Raw genomic sequence first — 17,641 nt, 5'->3', positions numbered from 1 at the left:
TTATACCCAACTTTTCTTTTTACCTTTTTTAGATGGTACTCCCCGTATTGTGTCATCCTTCAGCGAGCGTGTGGTCAACCCTGGAGAGCCTTTCTCCCTCATGTGCGGTGCAAAAGGAGCACCACCACCCTCCATCACCTGGACTTTGGACGATGAGCCTGTGGTGCGGGACTCGACCTACAAGACCAGCCAGTACACGCTATCAGATGGCCTGACCGTGTCACATGTGAACGTCAGCAGCCCCCTCATCCGAGATGGAGGAGTATATCGCTGCGTCGCACGCAACTCGGCGGGTAGCGCAGAGTACCAAGCGCGCATAAACGTAAGAGGTGCCTGTCTGTTTTTCAATATAAACGCACTTTACACCTGACTTCACACAATCAACACAGCAGTTTCTTTGCAGGTACTAGTTCCATGGGCCTACTTAGACTTTGAATACGACTTTAAATATTACGGTGCAAGATTATAATTTTCCTGTAGTGAAGTCATATACGTATGTGCCTCTTTTGGGACCCTCAAGCTCTATATTTTTTTACCCAAGATATAGCTTTAGTGTCAAGCTTTATTGAAGGGAAAATATTTGTACTTGGTCCCAGTAATATTACGTTAAGAATACTGTATGAAAAACAGTGACATTCAGATACATCCTCATTTTATGGAGCTTAACTAACCTCCCTCTCCACTTGTCAACTTGACCCAATCACTTTACCCCAACCTGTATCACCTCTTTCTTTGCTGCTGCATCTACCATGACCTCTGACCTCTGCCACACCTCATCTCTCCTACCTCTCTGTCTGTCTCGTCCCTCCATCCCCTCCCTCCCCTCCCCCTGTTCTCAGGTCCGCCCAGAATAAGACCCATGCGGGACATCACAGCAGTGGCAGGCAGAAACACCTATATCACGTGCCGTGTGATTGGCTACCCTTATTATTCCATCAAGTGGCTTAAAGACGGCATGCAGCTGCCCGATAATCATCGCCAAGTGATATTTGAGAACGGCACCCTGCGTTTGACAGACGTACAGAAAGGCTCTGATGAGGGCACCTACTTGTGTAGTGTGCTGATCCAGCCCCAAGTGTCAATCAACCAGACTGTTCATGTCACTGTCAAAGGTATGTATTATGTATTGAGTGTCATTGTAAAGTACCAGTAATTATGTTGTAATGTTTAAATTAAATATGACACTTTGTTACCTTAGTTCCATTTCAGTCCTGTTTTTGTCATCCAAGTAAAGTGCATATAATAGAGCATTTTGGTCAAATGTATGCAGCAGTATGCCTTGGTGTGTTGTTGCATCTGTGAGTGGGGTAATAATGGCTGAGCGGGGCAGCTGCAGAGGTGTTTAAGGGTGTGTGCCTGAGTGTGAGTGTGTCTCTGATTTAATTAGATGAATAATAATGAAGCCTAGATTAAATCCCCCAGATGTCTCAGCTGTAGTGCCCCCACCCCAACCTCCATTACTATGGCAACGGACTGACTTCTTCCAGCCAATTGGACTCTAACCAGAGCGGCTATTATGGGCTGCAGGATGGGGCTGAGAAGAGGCCTTCTCCTTTCTACAGCAGATCTTGACTTGGCTCTGCTCTTCTCTGTCTTATGGTGACTTTATTCTCTCTCTGGCTTGTTTTCTCCCACAGTGCCACCACTCATCCAACCTTTTGACATCCCCTCAACTTCGGTTGGAAAGCTTATATATATCGCTTGTGTGGTGTCATCTGGGGACATGCCCATACGCATCACCTGGCACAAAGATGGCCAGCTCATAATCCCAGGCTCCGCCTCTGGAGTCGCAATAGAGACCAAAGAATTCATGAGCTCATTGCAAATATCTAAGGTGACGTTAAAGCACAATGGAAACTACACCTGCATTGCCAGCAATGCTGCTGCCACTGTCAGTTGGGAGAGGCAGTTGATAGTTACCGGTAAGTGTAAAATTAATACGGTAGGTTAATTGAAATTATAAATGTTGATTTTTATTATACGTCTTACACGCTTTTAACACATTTTTAGTGCCACCACGATTTGTGGTACAACCCAACAACCAGGACTGTATCTATGGGAAGGCGGGTGTCCTTAACTGCTCTGTCGAGGGTTATCCCCCACCAAAAGTCATGTGGAAACACGCTAAAGGTAAAGTTTAAACAATATTTTTACATGATGGATAAATAATTTGAAAGATAAAAAGTTCATCAAGATGTTGTCGTTTCTGCTGAATAGGTCTGGGAAACCCACAGCAGTATCACTCGGTGCCTCTTACAGGCCGAATTCAGATCATGTCCAATGGCTCTCTGCTCATCCGTCATGTTCTGGAGGAAGATCGGGGTTACTACCTCTGCCAGGCGTCCAATGGAGTTGGCTCGGACATCAGTAAAAGCATGATCCTCACTGTCAAAAGTAAGCATCACTCTTTCTATCTAGGACTTGAACATATTATCACCTCCATTAGTCTTCTGGCTTGCAAAATTGTAAAGTCAAAAGTCAAAGCTTTTGTGGAGGATCAGACTCACTCCTGCCCCAGGCAAGGGAGGTTTGTGCAAACCTAACCAAACCTCAACTATTATATTGATTGATATGTCCCGGCTGCCTGTCTTCATGTTCCTGAATGTTTGCTTGAGAAAGACCTGATGAATTAGTTATGAAAACAAAACCACAGGAACCCCTCAAATCAATAACGTGCAAGTAAAAGTGAGATAGACCGAGAACAGAGAAGACGGTGGATCAGGATCAGGCAGGACTAGTGGGGCTTGAAGCGTGAAATAAAAATGCAGGGCCAAGGGAGGAAATAGATATGTCTATACATCTATAATGTATCCCTGATTTGTAATATCACATCCCTGTTCCCTCGTCTCATTGCTCCTTATAATGCGATTCGTCCCAGTGACATGTGTGTGTGCGCTTCTGCTCAGTTCCTGCCATGATCACGAGCCATCCGAACACCACCATGGCACGGAAAGGCCAAACAAAAGATCTGAACTGCACGGCACGAGGCGAGCAACCCATCATCATCCGCTGGGAGAGAGGAGACACTGTCATTGATGCCGAGAGGAATCCTCGCTACTCCATCACCATCAACAAGAAGGGGGACGAAGTCATTTCTACCCTAAAGGTCAGTTATTCAACATAAGAAGCACATTTAATTAAATAGAATAATATGCACTATGTGATGAGCATTTGATCTGCTGGCATTAGCATTTTAAGACTTCTATTGTCATTCTAAACATTATATACATTATCTTGGTATTAGCTTTAAAACTGTTGACAGACCATGTGAATAATCAATCCATCTCTCCTTTTGTATTTTTACAGCTGAATCCAGCAGAGCGAGGAGATTCCGTCTTCTTCTCTTGCCATGCCATTAACTCCTATGGAGAGGGCCGTGGCCTCATCCAACTTACTGTTCAAGGTACATTCGCAACCATCCATAGTTCATAGTATAGTATAAAATCTTAGTATTCTCTCAGTTAGTTATTGCTGCTTTGCTCATTGGTCTAATCATCACTTCCAACAGAACCTCCAGATCCCCCGGAACTAGAGGTTCGTGAGGTCAAAGACAGAAGCATGAATTTACGCTGGATCCAAAGATTTGATGGGAACAGTATCATTACCAGCTACGACATTGAATACAAGAACAAATCAGGTAGGCCAGACCTTTTGACAGCTTTGTATATTACCCAATGACATATCCAAAAATACAAATGTCTCTGTTTGACAGATTCCTGGGATCACATGTACACAACAAGAAACATCTCACCCACCAATAACCAGGCTAACATTGTTGAGCTGCATCCAGCCTGTGTGTACAGTATTCGCATGTACTCTTACAACAAGATCGGTCGCAGCCTTCCCAGCAAAGAGCTCACCATCAGCACAGAGGAAGCACGTGAGTGCACTTTTGAATGGGTTTTCACATGAAGGCAGAAAATAACTTGGACTCTTATTATTAGATTATTATTATATTATTTATTACTACTTCTACTTCTAAACATGTAGTAACATGTCTATTTAATGTATTACATATTTTATTAGCACCTGATGGGCCCCCAGTGGAAGTTATCCTCCAACCAATGACGTCCCAGAGCATACGGGTCACGTGGAAGGTAAATATGTTACTTTTAAATGAGTGCTGCATATGCATCTATTTTTATATACTGTATATTATGAGTTAGAGATAAACGAACTCTCTACAAACTCTCTTGCAAGATTATTCTATTTTATTTTAAGTCATTTACGTCATTTAAGTTTTGAAATTCAAAATAATGTGTTGGTATATTCTGTTATTCCAGGCTCCAAAAAAGGAGTTGCAGAATGGTGTGATCCGTGGTTATCAGATTGGTTACAGAGAGAATGGTCCTGGCAGCAATGGCCAGTACAGTATTGTGGAGATGAAAGCCACTGGAGACAGTGAAGTGTACACACTGGACAATCTAAAGAAGTTTGCTCAGTACGGGGTGGTGGTTCAGGCCTTCAACCGAGCAGGCACAGGACCGTCTAGTACTGAGATCAATGCAACAACTTTGGAAGATGGTAAGAAAGACGTTTATCGGAATTAATATTATAACAAGCTAATTACAATGAAATTAAATAAAAAATGTTCTCTTATCCATATATACGCTCATGAACACAAAGACGACATGGTAGAAATGGATTTGCTGCACATCCCCCATTATTCTTTCTTCTTTAATTAGCTCTCTCATTAGGCTGGTAGAGCGAGAGGAACAGGGATCCATGTTACTCTATAAATGTCTGCCCACTCCGCCTCTGCTTCCTTTATCTGTCATCCTATTACCCAGCCTTATCTCAGCCTTTATCTGGCTCTCTTATCTTTTAACACGACACACATTTTTTTGTTTTATTTTATCCAAGTGGACGGTCATTAATGGTAGACATGGTTGTCATGATAACTGAAAATACTCTTGTAATTGTAAGTGTGAGTTTCGCATCTCAAAATACCGGGTATGTGCCTTGTGCTGTTGGAGGTTTTAGTCTGCCTACTGCAGCTCACTCCACCCACTTCATCTACATTTAACCCCTTGTGCTCATAGCAGTGGGTCTAAACAATCTTAAAGAGGATTGTCCAAACAACATTTTATACTTATGAGTAAAGTATAATTAAAGAAATCAAATACAAACTAATAAAACAAACTAAAATATTACATTAAATCAATATTTCCAGCTGTAATGTCTGATTAATGCATTTCACTTGTGTTAAACTCAGTCGTCGGCTTTTCTCCACAGTGCCCAGTGAGCCTCCTCAAAACGTGCGTGCCATCTCCGTGACGTCGGACGAAGCGGTGATCACATGGGCAGAGCCTCCACGGCTGACGCTGCACGGTGTGCTGAAAGGCTACCGCGTTGTGTTCTGGTCCCTCTTCCCTGACGGAGGTGGGTGCTGTGGGGGCCAAGCCCAGTGGCCAATGCAGAGTAATTATCACCTATCTCATTTTAAACTTCACTAACCTGCCCATCCATGCACTTCCATGTTGTGTGTTGTCAATGTGTCTGTTGTTTTCATTGACAACATCAGAATCTGTCCCTTTTATGTGTAAGCAAATAGTGCTTTACATGTATATTATATATTATTTCTTTATTTTTTTTTCCTTGAATGCACATCTAAAAAATTAAATAATAATGATATCATTCAATTATGGCACGTAACACAAATTGATACGAATAAAATGTAAGCCTACTGTAAAGAAAAATACTGTAGTTGAAGTAGTTATTGAACAATGAGCTAAGCAGTAAACAAATATTCAGCTATACTAAATAAACGTTATTCCTACTGTAGATTTAAATAATAATGTATGTCCGTTGTCAGAGTGGGGAGAGATGCAGAATATCACTACAACTCGGGAACAGGTGGAGCTCAGAGGCCTGGAGAAGTTCACCAACTACAGCGTCCAGGTCCTGGCCTACACACAGGCCGGAGACGGGGTCCGCAGCAACGTCCTTTACATCCAAACTCGAGAAGACCGTAAGTATTTTCATATACATTCACATGGACAGATATAGACAGAATTTTGGGAAGAACATCATATTTCCCCCTTTTGCATGGAAGGGGGAAATAGGAACAAGTGAGGGGGATACATCAAAACACAGGGCTCGGCTGTATCTATCTCAAACCCATGACAAAAGCTCATTTATGCTTGGAAGCTCCATTAGCACTACTAATGAGCATTAAGAGGCTTTGGGTGCATAGCTCAGGCCTGAGGGAGGGCTGCATCCCGAAGTCAGCCAGCCATCAGTAAGACTGCATCCCTTCTACCAGACCCCTTGCCATAGGCATGGGGATTAACTCCTCTTGGATTAGAGAGAATTAATTTTGTGCTTACACCATTGGAGGCGGGATTACAGCAAGATCCATGTCTCTTTGTGAAGTGGAAAGAGGAGGGGCCTCAGGGTTAAAGATGGAAAGATAGAACAACAACAAGAGGAAATAATTTGGACCATTTTCCAAATCACTAACAATACTTTATGTACTTGGGCTTCGTTAAGTTTGCTAACTACAATGTGTATATTTAATAAACAATCTGATATTTATTTGAAGTTTTGTCTTGAGACTCTAGAGTATTGTTGTAACCCATGCTGCTGGTCTGTTATATTGGGTTTGGGCAGCTCTCGGGCACCAGATGGGACTAAGCTACCCCCCCCTCTGCCACTCTTCTTCTGAAATGGACATCCCGTTACAATAATGATGGCTGCCTCTGTACCCTTCCCCTTTAGCCTCATCTCATCACTTCCCAAAGGAAATGCACCTTCTCCCCAGTCACTCGTTCACACCACCCTGATGTGAGCTGCCTATTCTTAACTTTGACTCCTGTTATCCCCACTTGTGAACAGGCCAACTGACTGGATGAAGAGCCTCACTATAAGATTTAGAGGATCCAGTCTTGTTCTTCCTCCCTCAGTAGAGCCCAGAGGAGGCCCATTGTCAAGAAAGACTCACATTTATGGAAGGCACTGAATAGACATGACAGTGTTAACCCCACACTGTAAGGCTGTTGCCACAAAAGCATCATTGTTCGTTCTTTCAGTAAATCCTGCCACTTGATGTGTTTATTGTAAAATGTCGCACCAGTTTAAACATCCTTTGTTCTTTTAGCTTGATTACCTCTATTAAGAGCATTAAGTGGTGTCCAGTGTCGGCTCAAGTGGCTAGCAGCGGATCAGACATGATCTAATCTGTTTGTGAGGCCTGAGACTTAGAAGTGCTGGGTGTCACAGAGTCAGAACTGCTGACAAGAGTCTAAATGAACATATGTCACTGTCCACTGAAAGGGAGTTCCTCAGAGTCCTAGAGCAGCTTAGAGAAGGATAAGGCTGCCAATCTGCAAACAAGTCTGGTTAATTTAATAGGGACCAACGCCCAGTGTGTGTATAATTCTTAAAGTCCTGAATTATCCTACGTTAAGTTTTAAATATTTTTTTAATTACCATAGCATACATGGAGGAGTGTTAGTTGCATTCATGTTTGCTTGCACAATCCTGAATATTAAGACCATTCCAGTGCTCTAAATTGTCCCTCCTTTTTTAAAGTCCATACATCTTCACCAGATGTATTCAAATTGTCCTGCATCCTCGAGGCAACCGTAGGGTTTGGGTTCCCTCAAATCAGTGATAAAATACTTTAACTTATTTTCCCTAATTTACAGTGATATAATTTACGACCTTTAATGCCACAAAGTACATTTTCTGCTTCCTTTTTTTTCTCCAGTCCCTGGTCCACCAGCTGGCATCAAGGCAGTCCCTGCCTCACCTAACAGTGTGGTTGTTTCCTGGCTACCGCCTATCAAACCCAATGGTGTTATCCGCAAATACACCATCTACTGCTCCAGTCCTGGCTCAGGACAGCCGGTAAGTCTATCATATGTGGGAGCATCTCAGCAGTGAAGAGGAATTTGATGAAATTTTTAACCAGCATTATTCATTAAGCCTGCGCTATCCTTACTCTTATCTCTTTCACCGTGTTTGCACCACCATTTTATTTCCTGCCCTTCCAGATGAACAGATGAGGTTGTCTTGGCAACGTGATGAGACGTAGATATGCAAATGAAGCAGCGAACAAGCTCACACATGCACACTGCCGCATCCAAAGCATACAGACACTTTTGGAGGCTTCACAATTGAACATTTCCTATTTATTTGTCTACTGTATTTTGGATTGAGGTTAGATCGTGTGCACACAAGTACAAGTACCTCCTGAAATCTGAAATGAGCCTAGATCTCTCTTATTTTTCCCAAATACTCCTCCCTGTATGTGCATGAGAGCCATGTAAATGAGCCCGGCTGCAGAGAGGAGGGAGAACAGACACACCATTAGCAGCAGGGAGAGGCCGGGGGAGAGAGGGAAGAGAGGGATGAGCTGGAAGAGACGGAGCAGGGGATCGAGTGCTTTTGTTCATCTTTTTATTACCCTCAAATATCACTCACGGATCACTACATCTCCCTACACCATGGCCACGATATAGGAATGTCTGAGCGCACACCTCCTTTCCCTCGGTCGTCTTCACATCCCGCCATCTGCTCCTCTCCACTGAGCTAGACAGAGAGGGATAGAGGGAGTGCGACAATGCGATATGAACATATTAAAGAAACAGAGTAACTGACTTGAGAGAAAACAGTGCTTTGTGTGCCTCAGGTAGTGAACAAATCTACATTTCATTTATGCCCAATTAGTTTGTTTTACAAGCTTTCGTGTTCACAAATTTAGTTTTGGATGAAGCTTTTTATTCTATCACAGTTATAACAGTCTGATAAAATATAAAAAACTATTATATATTACAAGCTATTCTTTAATAAAATTTTTGTTTTAAAGTTTGGTAATACTTTGCCATGTAGTTATTCAACCAAGATATATTGTTATTTTTCAATCAAAAATCTATATTATAATCAAAGACACTTTATATAAAATAACAGTAATAAAATCAGACAACAATAATAAAAAAAACTAAGCAACAATTACTGCAAAAAGATAACAGAGTAACAAGAGTGATTTTAAGGATTAAAAGCAGTTCTGAACAGGTGGGCCTTGAGGGTTTTCTTGAAGGACGGCAGAAGAAAGCAATCAAATAAAAGTACTTTCAGCATAGTAATATTTCATTTGTTCTCCAGCCGTGGTGATGTTTCCGCGTTGTTAACACAATGGTGCATGTCTTCTGTCCCAGGCGCCCAGCGAGTATGAAGCCAATCCTGAGATGCTCTTCTACCGTATCACGCACCTCTCCCGCGGTAAACAGTACCACATCTGGGCTGCCGCCGTGACAACTGCTGGCCGCGGGAACATCAGCTCAAAGGTCAATGTGGAGCCTGCTGGGAAAGGTGGGTCCCCCGGGCGATTGTGTAAAGCACAGGAAGGTTAAAGGGATTTCTATAAAGGTTATGATGTTACCAATATGGCTGTAAAAATTACAACACCGTGATGCTCTCTTCTTTCACTTTCCATGGCAGCTTTATATTGACTGACAGTCCCGGTATTGATTGAGTGGAAAGAAACGCTGTTGTTAATTATGTTGTGATGAACAGAGCCTATCTAGTAAACTGACCCTCAGGGAGTACAATAGCTAGCCAGGATCAATAAAGAGGAGAATCTATGGAGAAAAGATAGACTCAATCCATGATGCCAGGGGAGGGACAGGGTTAAAACACCAGGAGCTTTTTACTTACACAATAATGCAGGGAAGCCTCTTGTCAGAATTAAGCCTCTTAAATAACAATAAAACACTTACAAAAAGAAAACTGGTTGTCATAAATTGGATCGAAAATTAATTGAACATTACTGAACATTCACTTTTTGGTGTTCAGTTCCGGCCAAAATCCTGTCCTTTGGTGGCACAGTGACCACGCCCTGGATGAAGGAAGTGCGTCTGCCCTGTAGCTCAGTGGGGGAACCAACCCCAACAATAAAATGGACCAAAGACAGGTGAGTTTCCAGGATCAAGGTTCTACAACACAAGGATATGTTTTGTGTCGTGTGGGAAATGTTAATAATTTGTGCCTTTCTATAAAGTGACAACTCTGCCATCCCAGTGACGGCCGACGGGCAGAGACAGATTCTATCAAACGGGACTTTGGTTTTACGTTCAGTCAAAGCAGAGGACTCTGGATACTACACCTGCACAGCTACTAACACGCTCGGCTTTGACACCATTATTGTTAATCTAGTGGTTCAAGGTATGGCATAAGATACATTTGAGATAAAGGTTAGCGTTGCTTAATGTAAATCGAGTGGCTGAAGTTGCTTTTTGTGTTTTTTTTTTTTAGTTCCTCCTGACCAGCCTCGCCTGACTGTGTCCACTACCTCCACCTCCTCCATCACTCTTACTTGGATACCTGGGGACAACGGAGGAAGCTCTATCAGAGGTGCACTAAAGCATTTTATACTTTGTTATAACTGATTGTACTTTTCTCAGAATGAGACTATTCAGGTTATTTTGGTTGTATAAGATTATTATCAAATTGATTAAACAGATTAGTGCAGAGACAGGTTACGAGTAAAGACTGCACTGGTCTCTCAAGAGTAAATTATTTGAAATAGGAATTATCAATAATTAGTTAATTAATTATTTGGTATTATAAAATGATTCATTATACAATCTAACCAAAGGTTAAACTAAATTGTTTCTAGGTAGAGTTGAATGAACGCTTCGTCAATTCTAGCTCCATGTCGCCACCTGGTGGTCAGGCAGGCAGTTGCAGTCCTCTACATTCACGATTTTTCCCCCTGAAAAATTCCTGTCAATGATAGCTTGTATGCTTTTGTAGGTTTTGTGCTGCAGTACTCAGTGGACAATACAGAGGAGTGGAGGGATGTGTTCATCAGCTCGAGTGAGAGGTCTTTCCGATTGGACAATCTCCGCTGTGGAACCTGGTACAAGGTCAAGCTGGCGGCCAAGAACAGTGTGGGGTCAGGGCGCATCAGTGAAATCATTGAAGCCAAGACACATGGGAGGGGTAAGCGCTCTTCAAGCATAAATAAATAAACTATCACAGCAGGGTGTAATGTGATAATTTTCTAATTTGTTAATGTTGATGTTTTGCATAATTTCCCTTTTGTCTGTAGAACCTGTTTTCAACAAGGACCAGCCTCTGCTCACACACATCAACTCCACTCATGCTGGGCTCAACCTCCAGGGCTGGACCAGCGGCGGATGCCCCATCACTGATCTCATGCTTGAGTTCAGGCCTAAAGGCACCTGGGCGTGGCAGAGCCTTAAAGCTAACTCTACAACTCAGCTTTTCCTCAGTGAGCTGCGAGAGGCAACCTGGTACGAGCTGAAGATGAAGGCCTGCAACAGTGCTGGCTGTGGCAATCAGAGCTCACAGTTTGCTACAACCGATTATGATGGGAGTAAGTAGAACAACCATAAAACAACAAATGTGTCGGGCGCTGGTGGTTTTAAACACTTATTTCTTTCGTCAGGTACCATCCCTCCTATTAAATCAGCTCGTGGCGAAGGAGACGATGTAAAGAAACTCTTCTCCATTGGTTCACCTGTCATCCTTATCACAATGGGTGTTGCTCTGCTTTTTATCATTCGAAAAAAGCGAAAGGAGAAGAGATTAAAACGACTCAGAGGTGAGACTAGATAAAGTTTTAGAAACCTTAATTGATGACAATCTTTTCATGATTTAATCTCATTTTAAAATTCTTTCTCTATTTAGATGCTAAAAGTCTTGCAGAGATGCTTATCAGGTAAAAAATATTATAAAGTGCATTAGTTGGTAGAATAATTGAATAGTTGAATAATTCAATTTTGAGAGGAGTCTTAATCTTTTTTCGTAATTAATTCGTTTTTTGTTAACAGTAAAAACAATCGCACCATAGACACTCCAGTGAAGGGCCCTCCTCAGGGGCCTCGACTTCACATAGACATCCCTCGGGTTCAGCTTCTTATTGAAGACAAAGAGGGCATCAAACAGATTGGTTGGTATAACTCAAAATATCCTAATATTACGTCCCTGCACAGGACAATGTGATGTAGATGTTTTTTTGTTTAGGAGAAGACAAAGCAGCTGTGCCAGTAACAGATACTGAGTTCAGTCAGTCAGTGAACCCACAGAACTTCTGCACTGGCGTCTCCTTGCACCACCAGGCTCTCATCCAAAACTCAGGACCGCTTATTGACATGTCCGACATTCGTCCAGGAACAAGTGAGTTGCACCTTGTTGCTGCCAGGTATATTCATTATCAAAGACGATTTTGTCTAAATATGATGCATGTACTTTGTCAGATCCAGTGTCCAGGAAAAGTATCAAGTCTGCCCACAGCTCCAGAAACAGATATTCAAGTCAGTGGACTCTGAGTCGGCCAAGCCAGACCCAGTCCACAGCATCAGCACGAACTTTGACCTCTGACTGGAGAACTATGGGTTCTCGTGGCATTACTGCCACAGAGAGTGACAGCTACAGTGCCAGCCTTTCTCAAGACACCGGTAAATACACTACATGAAAATGCTAAAATCAACAAATGTAACTATACTATATCTTTGAACTGAAGCTGAACTGGCTTTCTTTCTTCAGATAAAGGTCGTAACAGCATGGTTTCAACAGAGAGTGCCTCATCCACTTATGAGGAGCTGGCCAGAGCGTATGAACATGCAAAGCTGGAGGAGCACCTGCAGCATGCCAAGTTCACCATCACAGAGTGCTTCATATCTGATAGTTCTTCTGATCAAATGACCACCGGCACAAATGACCCAGCAGACAGTATGACTTCTTTGAGCACTCCGTCAGAGCCGGGCATCTGCCGTTTCACCGCCTCCCCACCCAAACCACAAGACTACGACCGCGGCAAGAATGTGGCTGTGCCTATCCCACACCGCGCCAAAAGTGAGGATAAATATGGTATTTATGCATATTTATGCTCGGAAATTAAAATGTTTACCTAACTGTAGGCCATATCTTTTTGAGTGTGTAAAATGGTTAGCCTCATAATCATCAAAGTTTTTATAACTACTCAAAAGTATCAGCCTCCGCAAACCTCCATCTGATTCATTATAAAACAAAGATTTTCACAAGGTTACATCATTCTTTCTTTTCTTCTTACCTCAGGTGAATTTTGCAATCTTCCCCTATACATGAAAACAGACCCGTTCTTCCGTAAACAAGGGGAGCTGCACGACCCGTGCCCTGCCGTGCCTCCACGGGAAGCTTCAATCCGGAGTCTCACACAAAGAGGCTATCACACCCAGGGACGCCACAAGACTCTAGACTCCAAACAGCTGGGCCACTCGGGGCCGAGCAGCCTGGGTTCAAGTTCAGGCACCTCCACTCTGCCCCAAAGGACCCTGACAATGCCCAGCTCCAACACAGCAGCCACAGCCTCCACCTCCAGCACGAGCAGTAACCCTAACATCAACTCCAAAGGCGGCTCCAGAGACTCACTGCTAGAGAGCAGCTCGTCTGCGCTGGGCCGACTTCAGAAACAGAGCGCAGGCGCCTACTCCAAATCTTACACACTGGTGTAGCCCGCTCATTTGTACTGACTGAACCGTCCAAACCTGGGCCATCCGGGGCAGAGGGCACAAACATCTCTTTAATCCCAGTTATGGAGAGCCCGGTGGCCTGCTCAGCTGCTCTATAACCGCAGGAGTCTGTCGTCCGGCAAAGACCAATTCAACCGGACTTTTTCATGTACTCCTGGGACTCTTGAAAAACTACTAACTCAAACTAACAGATCCAGCAGGCTGGTGCTCGCTCTGCTCATTTTATACTGGGGTTGCACTGCGCAAAGCCTGGATGCAATTCTGTGGTCATTTTGAAAAACTGACTATGATTGAGGAGCTCTGTTCTTACAAGATGAAAACTATGATAGCCAGTGTGAAGCTGTGTGATCATCCCGTCTCTCATACATGCACTGTCCTCCTTACTTTAGTCTTATTATCCATTTGCAGACTTGAAGTTAAGTTTCCTCTTCTAACTGTAACCCCTTCTCATGTCTCTTAATGTCCCGCATTGAGATGGCAAATACACAAAAACATTTCATAGAAATCAGGTAAGCTTTCAGGAAAGATCAAAGTTTTCTCATGTGAAATCGTTCCGTACATCGCTAAATGAATGACACATGCATAATGAATGACATGACTACTCAAATAAGTAGCTTTGATTTCTCACATAAAAATAGAGATTATTTGGTAGTATAAAGAATTTACATATATATTTCTATGTATAGTATTGAAATTTAAGTGAAATTATGACAAAGTATTAATAGTGTGCACCTAAGTACTGGTGAAGTGCACACAGCAATTTATGGTATGGTCCATTCTTCTAAATTTATCAAAAGACAATCGCTCAATCATGTGAAGAGGAATTTAACATGTTGGACTAAGATTAAGTGAATATAGAGTATGTTAAGTATGGTACTGTTGGCTGACTGCGTTAAGAGAAATCTCAAGTAGTTATGAAGTACAAGGGTTCTGGTGAGTCCGAAATAACACACAAATACTATGTAGCATTGTCTTTATTGTGTGTGTTTGGAAAATACCAGGACAAAGACGGAATTTTATGACACCGTTCCTGATTTTGAAGAGGGGGTATGTGTAATCTTCTAATCAATGTTACAATCAGAGTATCTCCTAGTATTGTTGTTTTTGTTAATAACGGCTGCTATAAATCTATTACTAAAATACAGTATTATTATTATTATTATTGCCCAATTACCAATGTCTACACTGTCACAAACTAGACAGAAATCCCATGATGTGAATGAAGCAGAATATACTTACTGTCAGGGAGCTCATTTTAAGATGATATAATGTTCGCTCAATTGAAATATCGTATATAAATGTTTTCCTATTTCTGGGGTACTGTATATGTCCCGTTTGTTTTCTCCCAATGTATATTCACACAAAAAACTTTAAGGAGTGTCTATTTTTGAGATGCCTCCTCAACAGTGTTTTGTGGTTTACATTGATTTACTCATTTGTTTCTTTGTCTATTTGTCTGACTCAAAGAGGTTAAGGAAATAGTTTATAAGTATTTTATGCAATGGAATTGCAAGTTGTTTTTGTTTCAACAGTTCTGGTACATGGCCTAAACCAGTCCAGCCAAGTCAAATCAGGGACCCGTAGCTCTTTTGGTCATTAGTGTAAATAGCGAAGGACATGAGCAGGTCGGATCATGTGATGTGTTCAGGCTCCTGTCCAAGCTCAAAGGATTTCAATTCAAATGTTTTTTCCTAAACATGTCTCCTTGATTTGTCCCTTTGTGCGTGTTGTTTATAGATCAAGTCTTGTACATAAACACAGTTTTGTATGAAGAGCTATTTTCAGCAGAACAAATCAGGGGACACATCAGGGTTGGATGCCCCATGTTCAAAATCAAAAATGAATTATTTTATTTCAAAATGGGCAAAATATTATTTTCCCTATATGTTTTTGATACTAATTTGTTGACTTTTGATTATTTTAAAAGGTCTTTTGATGTTGTCATTTGTCCCATTAACTTTTATATTATTTTGTATTTTATTTTTCATCCTCAAAAGTCATTGCATGCTTGCTTAAAGGGAAAATAGAAGGAAAAATGTATGAAAATCTAAAGCAAAAATCAAAAAAAAGTTGCGGGTATCCCAAACATTTGTTTGAGTTGCTTGTTATAGCAAATGCTTGTGTTCAAAGGTACATTTTCTATGAAAAGAGACAAAAACTAAAAAGATCATTCTAACACCTTGTGCAATAAAGCTATCTTTCATATGTCATGGCTTCTGCTGTCAATCTCAAACACGTTGTCTGGACAAATGGACTTATTACAATTTATGTGTTGTTTATCATTACCATATTGGACTCATTGTGAGGCTTTGAGCTGCAAACGGATGAGCTTGATATACCGGTAGTAACACTAACAAATATAGCCGCAAGCGGCAATGAATGGCTCGCGCCACACTGCTGTCCCCCAACGCAAGGAGGAGGGGCAGCAAAATGTTAGAATTTTAGAAAAAGGAGATATCCAGAATGTAGAGAGGCACGATTTTCCTGACTTTTCGTCAAAGTTCGCTAGGTGAAAAATAGGCGGGTTGGTCCCAAGAAGAAAGAAGAAAGAATAATGTTTTTCACATGACATGTTAATATGCACGGAACGTGCATGAGTTGGAGAATGCGTTGCAACAAAATAATAATAAAAATAATGATTGAAAGATTTACATTAACTATGTACATATATGTACACCATGCACAAACAAAGTCCAGGCCCTCCTCCAGGCAACACAAAAGCAGTAAAACCAATCTTCACAATAGTCACACTGGACCCACGACCCCACGACACCTCCTCTGCCTCATTTGGTAGATCTGGCCTATGGCACCTGCCACACCGCAATTCTTCTGGTTCTGGCTCTAGCTCTGACTCCAGGAAGTATGACAAAACACTTTTTTGAAGAACAAACAAAGCAATAAACATAAGCATCAGTGCGTGCACATAATGATTAAAAAGACCAGTGATCTAACTACAGATACCTTACAGTAATGCTATATTTGAGTTAAACAAAGCTAAAACCTTAAATACGTGATGCCATAATTTAAGGACTTAAATAGTATTATAATGTAAAAAAAAGCTCACTTGATATACACTTGTAAAACAAAAACACCACTATGCTTTCTGTCATTACCGGTTGATGTTGTGGATCCAGTGGACATGAAGAAGGGGCTGCAGGTTGTTGGGGAGACCTTTATTAAAATTAACGATTTAAAGTTAAATAAATACGTAGTGTTTCTGTTACTAACATGACAAGGAAGTGTCACGAACGGCCGAACGGAGCCAATTTATGGAGCTGGAAACAGGCGATGAATTAACAGTCTTTAATGATGAACAGAACAGAAAAATACAAAATCTCTTGGTTAAGAGTTACGACAAACAAAAGATCCTTCCAGCGGTGGGCAGCGCCAGCAACCGCGGTGTCAGAGGGCAGACAAGAGGCGTAGTCAGGTCCGTTCCAGGTTCGGTACACAGGCAAGACAGCGTTGTCAGAGGATAGGCGAAAGGGTCATCATAACGGTCCAAGATCGATGACAGCAACCGGGATCACGAGGAATAGGCAAAATGCAGAGTCAGAGTCCAAAAACAAGAATCACAATAGCAAAACCTCGATAAGGGCTCGATAGCTGGAGCCGACCAAATAGCGCAGACAATCTCGCCCCGAGGCAGAGAAACAAACATCTAATATACCACACCCAGTGATTGACAAGCAGATACAGCAGTGAACCCACTCACAGGTGTGGAAGCCTGGGATGAGAGACAAAGGGGCGGAAACCAGAGGGGAGAACAAGAAGAGAGGGGGGAAACCAAGAGGAGCAGAGAAAGAAACAGCGTGAGTAAAACAAGACAAACTATACATCACCAGACAGATGGTGACCAGGACAGGAAGAGGAGGTCTTTCTACACTTTCTCTGGAGGCCATTGAATGTTGATGGTTCTATTATAGTTAAAAGATATTCAATAAAATCAGCACAAATTAAAAATAAATTTGACGTGTTATGTTTAATTGGATTTTGTTCTTGTGTATTTATCTTAGTTTTGAGTGCAAGCTGTCTGGGGCTCGGAGGCGATGGTGGTGATGGAGGTGGTGGAGGTGGCTGTGGAGGGGAGGGTGCCCTACATTGAGGCCCAGACGGCATGACCCGGGACCAGTCAATAGCCTCTAGATCCAGAGGGTAGG

General features: G+C 42.1%; 1 protein-coding gene across 5 annotated transcripts in view; it reads left to right on the top strand.

Moving 5' to 3' along the window:
• LOC140360919 (cell adhesion molecule DSCAML1-like) overlaps positions 1–15,689 on the top strand; it is a 41,082-nt gene extending 25,393 nt beyond the window's left edge. Inside the window, exons 7-33 of one of the 5 annotated variants that reach the window (XM_072446395.1) lie at positions 33–329; positions 840–1,112; positions 1,638–1,922; positions 2,011–2,130; positions 2,218–2,394; positions 2,907–3,106; positions 3,307–3,403; positions 3,509–3,637; positions 3,713–3,880; positions 4,027–4,097; positions 4,284–4,524; positions 5,236–5,421; positions 5,816–5,971; positions 7,712–7,851; positions 9,162–9,315; positions 9,799–9,916; positions 10,004–10,167; positions 10,258–10,356; positions 10,759–10,947; positions 11,057–11,344; positions 11,417–11,572; positions 11,659–11,689; positions 11,802–11,920; positions 11,995–12,147; positions 12,228–12,428; positions 12,517–12,825; positions 13,048–15,689. In XM_072446395.1, the coding sequence (XP_072302496.1) occupies positions 33–329; positions 840–1,112; positions 1,638–1,922; positions 2,011–2,130; positions 2,218–2,394; positions 2,907–3,106; positions 3,307–3,403; positions 3,509–3,637; positions 3,713–3,880; positions 4,027–4,097; positions 4,284–4,524; positions 5,236–5,421; positions 5,816–5,971; positions 7,712–7,851; positions 9,162–9,315; positions 9,799–9,916; positions 10,004–10,167; positions 10,258–10,356; positions 10,759–10,947; positions 11,057–11,344; positions 11,417–11,572; positions 11,659–11,689; positions 11,802–11,920; positions 11,995–12,147; positions 12,228–12,428; positions 12,517–12,825; positions 13,048–13,463 (4,937 nt within the window). In that variant the 3' untranslated portion in view covers positions 13,464–15,689. Of the gene's footprint in view, positions 1–32; positions 330–839; positions 1,113–1,637; positions 1,923–2,010; positions 2,131–2,217; positions 2,395–2,906; positions 3,107–3,306; positions 3,404–3,508; positions 3,638–3,712; positions 3,881–4,026; positions 4,098–4,283; positions 4,525–5,235; positions 5,422–5,815; positions 5,972–7,711; positions 7,852–9,161; positions 9,316–9,798; positions 9,917–10,003; positions 10,168–10,257; positions 10,357–10,758; positions 10,948–11,056; positions 11,345–11,416; positions 11,573–11,658; positions 11,690–11,801; positions 11,921–11,994; positions 12,148–12,227; positions 12,429–12,516; positions 12,841–13,047 lie in introns of those variants that run through there. The other 4 variants (XM_072446397.1, XM_072446394.1, XM_072446393.1 and 1 more) reach the window with 4 other exon arrangements.
• The last annotated feature ends 1,952 nt before the right edge of the window (positions 15,690–17,641 follow it).

Source organism: Eucyclogobius newberryi, unplaced genomic scaffold (assembly GCF_026437365.1).
Source record: "Eucyclogobius newberryi isolate DKJ021-1_F unplaced genomic scaffold, fEucNew1.0.hap1 SCAF_15, whole genome shotgun sequence".
Lineage (NCBI taxonomy): Eukaryota > Metazoa > Chordata > Actinopteri > Gobiiformes > Gobiidae > Eucyclogobius > Eucyclogobius newberryi.
This window is presented reverse-complemented; position numbering and strand designations above follow the sequence as displayed.